At 47.4% G+C, this 8,885-nt stretch overlaps 1 protein-coding gene across 1 annotated transcript in view; it reads right to left on the reverse strand.

Annotated features, from left to right (window-relative positions):
* Positions 1-7,894, reverse strand: part of LOC130190476 (thyroid hormone receptor alpha) — a 17,048-nt gene extending 9,154 nt beyond the window's left edge. The window contains exons 1-5 of the mRNA XM_056409913.1: positions 7,854-7,894; positions 7,481-7,628; positions 4,950-5,155; positions 4,228-4,374; positions 2,376-2,634 (exon numbers count right to left, since the gene is read on the reverse strand). Of these exons, the coding sequence (XP_056265888.1) occupies positions 2,376-2,634; positions 4,228-4,374; positions 4,950-5,155; positions 7,481-7,493 (625 nt within the window). The 5' untranslated portion in view covers positions 7,494-7,628; positions 7,854-7,894. The remainder of the gene's footprint in view (positions 1-2,375; positions 2,635-4,227; positions 4,375-4,949; positions 5,156-7,480; positions 7,629-7,853) is intronic.
* Between the last annotated feature and the right edge of the window lie 991 nt (positions 7,895-8,885).

Here is an 8,885-nt window from a genome sequence, read left to right on the forward strand (position 1 = left end):
AACCTCTCAAGCATTTACTGACAATCGAGGTGAGGGCTACGGGTCTCCAGTCATTCAGGCAGGTTACCTTGGGGTGTTTGGGGACAGGCACAATGGTGGACATCTTGAAGCTCTCAGGAACAACAGCCTGGGACAGGGAGAGGTTGAAGATGTCTGCGAAGACTCCTGCCAACTGGTCTGCACATGCTCTGAGGGCGCGCCCGGATGTGGTCGACCCGCCGCCCGGATGTCCACCCGCTTGAAGGCTCTGCGCACGCCAGCCTCTGAGATGATCAGCAGGCTGGTCTCCTCGGCGGCGCTGCCTTCGCGGGCTGCCGCTCACGCCGAACCGAGCAAAGAATGTATTTAGCTCGCCTGGGAGGGAGGTAGAGGAGTTCTCTTCACCGCTGGTTTCCCTCTGAAGTCCGTGATTGTCTGTAGCCCTTCCACACACCTCTCACGCCATGGCTCTTGAGCTTTTCCTCCACCTTGTTCCTGAACTCCCGCTTGGCAGAGCCGATGGTCTTACGGAGGTCGAGCGGCTCTTTTGTATTCCGCCATATTCCCGAGTCAAGGCGGTGTTACGCGCGGAGTGCAGCGCGAACATCGCCATTTATCCACGGTTTCTGGTTGGGATAACCGAACCGACTTGGTAGGAACAACGCCATCTATGCATTTCTTGATGAACCCGTGACTGAGGACGCGTATCACTGACGTTGTTGTCCGACGCGACCCTGAACATATCCCAGTCAGCACGCTCAAAACAGTCCTGTAGCAAAGACTCGATTGGTCCGACCAGCGCTGCACTTCCTTCACAGCGATTGGTTGCTGCTTAAGCCTCTGCCTGTAGGCGGGGAGTAGTTGGATGGAGCGGTGGTCCGATTTGCCGAACGGTGGGCGGAGGAGGTCTTTGTATCCATCCCGGAAGGGAGTGTAGCAGTGGTCGAACCGCCCCCCTCGTGTTGCTTTTTATGTGTTGGTAGAACCTCGGGAGAACTTTCTTCAGGTTCGCTTTGTTGAAGTCCCCCGCCACAATGAAAGCAGCCTCGTCTGCCCTCTCCTGCTCGCTGATCGCCTGTAGAGTTCCTTCAGCGCTATGTCCGTGTTAGCTTGAGGCGGAATGTACACAGCAGTTACGGTGACTGCTGTAAACTCCCGCGGTAGCCAGAATGGTCGACACATGAGCATTAGGTACTCCAGGTCCGGGGAACAGAACGACTTGAGAGTATGTACATGACTTTGGTTGCACCAAGATCTGTTTATCATGAGACATACCCCTCCACGATCTTTACCAGAGAGAGTCTTTGTTCTGTCCGCTGTGGACGGAAAATCCTGCCGCTCGATGGCTGAGTCGGTAACCTCCTCCGACATCCATGTCTCCGTAAGGCAGATGATGCAGTTGTCCTTAGTTTCCGGTGGAATTGAATACGAGCCTGGAGCTCGATAGCTTATTGTCCAAAGACTGTACATTTGCCAGTAAAATGGTGGGTAGTGGGGTCGATTGGCTCGACGCCTCAGCCTAACCAGCACGCCAGCTCGCTTCCTCCGTCGGCGACGCTTATGCGAGATCGCGCCTAAAATGGACGGAGATAGTTCCGCTACTGTTCCTGGCGGGACGTCCGAGTAAGAGTTGAAAAACTCTGGTAGGCGGCGAGCAACTGCCGATCCAATCTCCAGAAGTGTGCATCTGTCGTACGTTAACTGGCTGCTAACGTTTTGTGCAAAAATAGTCGCAATAAGAAGAATAAATAACAAAAAACTACTACAAAATCCGGGAGCTCGCAACACAGCCGCCATCACGTACGGCGCCATATCACGTACGGCGCCGGTCAACGTCTGAAACATGTAGAATATTCCGCTGTTCGCTCGCCCACACAGCAGCGACTTTATCGGCCAACTTGAAAACAGTTGTCATTTCCCTGAAGTGACAGAATTCATTGAGCAGGTTGAATACGTTTTAAGATTATTTGTCACTGAAATGTGCCGCCAGCAGAGGGTTCGGCGCGTGAGACTCGCCTGCAGCGATAAACCCGAACTTTAACACTCCTGAACGCGGCTCAGACGTACACACGGGTGGATCCGGTCCTTTTTCAAAATAATATATTTTTCCGACTGATTAAAAAAAAAAAAATGTAAACTTTATTTATTCACTTTTTTTCCCGCGGCCCGGTTCCTCTCATGCTGCTGGCTCAAGCGTCACGTATTTTCGCGTGGGGGAGAGGGGGGTACTTAGTATTGCAGTACTTCATCCAACAGGGACCAGATCCAAACACAGGATCAAACACGACGTGAAGACAGAAGCAGCAGCGGATCCCACCAGGACCCGATGAGACCGAAAGTGACTCTCATCCCAGGTGATCTGCTCAATGTTTCGTGTGATGTCATGCGTCCCTCACCTGAGCTCATGAGCAGCACCGTCTGCATCAGCGCCACCTCCGAGTCGTCCAGGTTGAACTGCGCCAGGCTCTTGCCCAGATCAAAGATGGCGTCCGACACCACGCCCAGCCCGCCGTTCTTCAGCTGCTCGCGCTTCACGGCCATCTCGCCGTTCAGCGTCAGCGTCTCGCTCTCCGGGTCGTAGCGGACGGCGGCGCGCAGCGACATGATCTCCATGCAGCAGCCCTTCAGCAGGATGATCTGGTCTTCACAGGGCAGCTGGGAACACAGGCAGCACAATGACTCTTTAATCCGACAACAACGATGTGAAAGCACATCTGATGACGGGACCGTCGACTCTGACGTCCTCCATTAGTCCAGAACCATCGTTTTACATGAATGAATGAACAGGGTTCTTAAAGTAGCTGGTATCGTGTTAATATCTGTTATTATTCAAGATGCAGAGAGAGACAGGACATGTGGGGGATGGACGCATCATAACTTTTGAAGGAGCTGGTATGTCAAAGCTGTGTTTACATTGGGTGTCTGCTGCCCCCTTGTGGCCACAAAGAGGAATGCACGCCCAGCTGCACCCAATGTTTAGTTCCATCTCTCCAGAGTAAATAGTGATAATTTGCTGCTGTATTAATGCTGCGGCCTTTAAATTGAACACATGTGATGTCACGTTTACGACCCGCTGCACTACTCCCCCCCCCCCTAGTGGCTAAAACATGTAAACAAATGTAATAAAATGATTATTGATGAAAGCAGAACAAATCCAACTCAATGTGAAGGACGTTGTACTCTGGCTACATTATTTTTGTGCTAATTTGGGAGAGAAAGTCAAACATAGCATTAATTAGTGAGAAGGCAAAAACAAGTGCAGATAAATCACCTTGTGGTCTCAGAGCTTTCCTTCTACTTTAATGATCACGCTTCCTTGCAGAGAGAAAACACAACAAGGGTTTTCTCTTCATAACAAACCTCCAGACACACTTCATGTAACCGGAAAGCCTCGGAAATAAACATGACGGCTGCACTGTACGGGGGAACCACACACACACACACACACACACACACACACACACACACACACACACACACACACACACACACACACACACACACACACACACACACACACACACACACACACACACACACACACACACACACACACACTTCCTGTAGAGAGCAGATCAGTGAGCGGTGAGTCATCACATCATCCAGAGAGAGAGAGAGAGAGAGAGGGAAAGATGGAGAGAGGGAGGGAGAGAGAGAGAGGAAAAGAGAAAGAGGGAGAGAGAGAGAGAGAGAGGGGAAAAGAGAGAGAGGGAGGGAGAGAGAGAGATAGAGGGAAAGAGGGGGAAAGAGAGAGGGAGGGAGAGAGAGAGGGAGAGGGGAAAAGAGAGAGAGGGAGGGAGAGAGAGAGAGAGAGAGGGAAAGAGAGAGAGGGAGGGAGAGAGAGAGGGAGGGGAAAAGAGAGAGAGGGAAGGAGAGAGCGAGAGAGAGAGAGGGAGGGAGAGAGAGAGTGAAAGAGGGAGTCAGGATTGTGTGTTAAAAAGACGGAGTACAAAGGTCCCGAGCAACGAAAACAAATAAGAAGACAAGTCCTGCAGCGTCTGATGCCCTCGTGACACCCTGGGGCCCTCTACACCCGGCCGGGGAGCATTTCCTATGAATCAAAGGACGTTGGCTTCATAACTCAGCGCGTGGCCCCGGAGGAGCCGTGAACGACGCAGCGTCACGTCGCTGCAGCCGTGACAACGCAGCCGCTCGCGAGAGCAGCAGACACGTCACACACGGTTTCCTCCATGGAACTTCTCCTGATGAGCTGTTGGTATTTGGAAAAGCTCTAAAAAAAAAACCTACCTCCGAGAACATCGGCAGCTTCTTGGCGAAGTCGACGACGCGCGTGATGGCCGGCGTCATGATCTTGGTGAACTCGCTGAAGGCCTCCAGGTCCACCTTGTCCCCGTCGGACGTGGGCACGACGGGACCCTGGCCGATGTCGTCCGACTGCAAGCAAACGCACCACAATCAACGCGGGCCGCGACACCTGCTGTCCGTGAGCCCCAAACACTTTGATGTGAACAGTTGAAATTCAATGTTCAACTCTGGGAACTAATGACGTTGCCGTCATGCGCGCACACATTTCTGATGACGTCGGCTATAAAAGACTCTGTATTAAAATCTCTCTGTGCTGATTGGTCCAGCCTGCTGTGACACGAGATCCTTTACACGTGTGCAGAATGAGTGAATAGGATGCGCAGACATCAGAACTTTTGGAGATGGACTCACAGATACGACGTCCCCCCCTGAAGAGGTCACACTGAACACGACTCGAGAGATCATCGGCATCATGGCAAATAAGTGGGATTTGGTTTTCTATGCAAGCTGCTGCAGCCGTTGATGATGTCGCTCTCATGACACACGCCGGGTCTTTACCGGACCGTGAGCGGTTAGTTTGTTGGCGTCAAGGCGTAACTTTGTTCGTTCAGGATCATTTAAGTGACACAAACAAAGCAGCTCTATTCTATTGTCATCAACAAGCGGCTGCACTGCAGAGGACTCGTTCGTCTCCGGCGGCTCACCAGGAACTTGCGCTTCTGCTTCCAGCTGGAGCCCTGGGCGTTGGTGTGCCGGTGGGCCTCCGTGGCCTTTCTGATGAGCTCCCACTCGGCGCTGTTCGGCTCCGGCCGCGTCTGCAGCGTCCGGACCATCTCCTCCCGCTTCCTTTTCTTCCGGTTCTCCTCGATCAGACGCCGCTTGGCCACGCGCTTCGAATCGTCCAACACCACTGGTCGGCGAGAGAGAGGGGGGGGGGGGGGTGGAGACAGGAAGGAGAGTTGATGCAGTGAAACAAGAACACAGAATAATCGTGCAACTGACTGATTGCTAAAATGGTCGTCAATAATAGAAAATTAATTATATAGATATTCAACTTTCTCAGAACTGAAGCAGAAAGACCTTCAAAGAATCCATTGAAAATACAGACAGGAAGCTGGAATGAAACATCTGATGTAATAATGAAAGCTGAAAGCACATATAAGGACTAAGACAGCTATTATAATTATTATAATTATACTTATTATTAAAGTTAAAAGCACATATAAGGACTAAGACAGCTATTATAATTATTATAATTATTATTAAAGTTAAAAGCACATATAAGGACTATGACAGCTATTATTAAAGTTAAAATCACATATAAGGACTAAGACAGCTATAATCATTATTATTATTATACAAGTTAAAATCACATATAAGGACTAAGACAGCTATTATTATAATAATAATAATTATTAATAAATAAGCTAAAATCACATATAAGTGGCAAGGACTAAGACAGGCTATTATTATTATTATTATTATTATTATTATATAAGTTAAAATCACATAAGGACTAAGTCAGCTATTATTACTATAATAATAATAATAATAATAATTATTATTATTATTAAACAATATAAATGTCAGGAACCCATCATTGTGTTCTGGAATATGTTAGGTTGTAATAGTTTATTTTGATAACATCTGCAGAGGTCTTATGTTTTAAATTAATACGTATAGAAAGATATTATAATCGAAAATATTAGGGAGAATATTGATATTGTTATTAATGTATTATGAAGCATAGGGGTAATGTTTACTCTATGCAAATGTAAATGGCAAGAATTAATGTATGTTGCATGATGACTGTATGTCAGTATTATAGATTGACGAGGCCGGTTGAATTCTGTGAAGTGATTTACAATAACAAGGGACTTTTATTGTGAAAGTGACTTTAATGCGGACAATAACAAGACGGGACTCTTATTGTGAAAATACTTATTTAGCGACTTGACCGGAAGTGACGTTTTGACCGGGGCCAGTGATTTCGAGTCTAAGACTCTGTGGATTAGGGATAGCGGGTCTCTTCTACAGGTATCCCCGAGGCTGCAAGGCTGAGGGGGCGGAGGAGCCGGGAATCGATTTACGTGAGCCATGAATGTTTGTTTTACACTTCCTGCTATTAAATGTTGATAACTTAAATCATGCGCGTCCGGAAGCCTGTTTTCCATCATCTGCGAAGTGCCCAGTTTCAGAACTACCTTACAAATATTAATGTAATTTCTCTGGTTACTACCAATTAGCTCCAATGCAACAAATTACAGCACAAACTGTAAAAGGACCATCTGCTTTCAACGACACACATTTAAGCGACAAGATTTAAGTGCAGTGCCATTCATCAAATTATTACGAGGAATGGAACTTCCATTATTATTACTTCCTTTATCCACGAGAGCAGCTGTGCCGCGAAATCAATATGAAACTGCATTATGTGCTCGTGTTCTCTGTTAATCTGCTCGACGAGGCAGGCAGATGACATTAGGGATCGTTCTCACATGACAGACGGAGAGAGACGTTAATCATTCTAATCCTGTACTCAATACTTTCTTAAAATAATACGTTAAAAAGTAATGACCTCGTTATAAAAAATAAGCGATAAGAGTATCGATAAGACGCCCAACTGGGATGCATACTGGGTGATGGAGGTCTGGATGGTGGTCCATGCCGACTACCAACCACTCATACACTCTGTCAGACTCATTGAATGTTTATGTAACTCTGTAATGATTCCTTCTGGTCACATGACGTCTATTGTTCTGTCCATCCTGGAGAGGGATCCTCCTCTGTTCTCTCCTGAAGGTGTCTTACCTTTTTTCCTTGTGAAAGGTTTTTGTTGGGAGTTTCTTCTGATCCGATGTGAGGTCAAAGGTCAGGGATGTCGATGTGTACAGATTGTAAAGCCCTCTGAGGCAAATTTGTAATTTGTGTGAATGGGCTATACAAAATAAACTGAATTGAATCATATATTCATATTTCCATCAATATTTGGCTCTACTTATACTTACAGTATTCAAAGAAACAATTTCTGCTCCCGAGATCTAAAACTAGAAATAAGAGGAATGCTCTCTGCTGAGTAGCAGGTACGTTAACCATCCTCACAGTTTTAGATGAAATATGAATTCCAGCTGTGCCCCTGACATGGATTCAATACTTTTATGTTGTGACCATCTTAACCCCACGGATCTCTTTAGAAATAATAGTAATAATAACGTATGAGTCTAATATAACTCACAGTCCATGGCCATGCCCACAGCGATGCACTTCTTGAAGCGGCACAGCTGGCACTGGTTGCGTGTGATCTTATCGATGATGCAGCAGGCTTTATATTTACAGGAGTACGCCGGATGGAGGTTCTTCTGGATGGTCCGGCGGAAGAAACCCTGACGAGAGCAAAAGGAAATGGAGATAAGAAGAAGAAAAGACAAAAGGGAGGAACCGTTAAATAAAGGAAGAAAGAAGAAAAATAAACAAGCAAAAGAAATAAGAAAGAAAAAGCCTTCATCGTTTGAGGGGAATAATAAACCCCCATGCCCTCGAAATTAAATATTCCTACTCAATGTTCTTGCCTTTTAATCGGCGTAAAACAAGTGCAATCAGTGGCTCACATCACATGGCCGGCTGATGACTGAGGAGAATAAGAAGTCATGAAGCGCTGCTATGAACACGATAGATGATAATCACTCTCTGGGACGGCTCCACAAAGACGAGCATTCAAGCAGAGGAGTGTCGGGCGGGAGGCTCGGCTGTTCTGTAAAATCCTTCTGAAACCATGGAAAAAACGAACTGCATCGCAATAATGAAATACTCTTATCGATATCTACATCACGCCAAGGCACGAACCGGATCTGATTCAAGGTCACCAGCATTATCCCCAACAACGCCAAAGACAAAAACAAAGACTGGAGGACTTAACCGACCAGTTGCCCTGACCTCTCTTTTGGGCACCCGGTCTCGCCCCACCTACAACCCTCACGACTCTCCTGGACCCCTTGCAGTTCGCCTAAAGAGCCGACAGGTCTGTTCAATCAACATCGCTCTCAGAATTAAATCAAACAGCAGGACTCCTCAGGGTCCTGCTCGTAGACCTCAGCTCTTCCTCAATGCCACCATCCTGCCTCTGCTGCAGGTGGATCGATGACTTCCTGTCTGACAGGAAGCAGCGGATGAAGCTAAGGAAACACGTCCCTGACTCTCTGCTCGGCTTCCTGTGAACCGGCAGCTGCACCTCCAGACACCGGTCCGTCAAGCTGCTCACGTTAGTGGCCGACACCACCCTCCATGGACTCATCTCTGGTGGGGAACTGACCATCAGTCAGAACAACTGGACATTGACAACCAATTATTGGCCTTTGCATATCCGTCTGTAAGCGTTACACCAACGTCTTCATATCGGTCTCTAAGCGTTACACCAACGTCTTCATATCCGTCTGTAAGCGTTACACCAACGTCTTCATATCCGTCTCTAAGCGTTACACCAACGTCTTCATATCCGTCTGTAAGCGTTACACCAACGTCTTCATATCCGTCTCTAAGCGTTACACCAACGTCTTCATATCCGTCTCTAAGCGTTACACCAACGTCTTCATATCCGTCTGTAAGCGTTACACCAACGTCTTCATATCCGTCTCTAAGCGTTA

The sequence above is a fragment of the Pseudoliparis swirei genome, chromosome 24 (assembly GCF_029220125.1).
Source record: "Pseudoliparis swirei isolate HS2019 ecotype Mariana Trench chromosome 24, NWPU_hadal_v1, whole genome shotgun sequence".
NCBI lineage: Eukaryota > Metazoa > Chordata > Actinopteri > Perciformes > Liparidae > Pseudoliparis > Pseudoliparis swirei.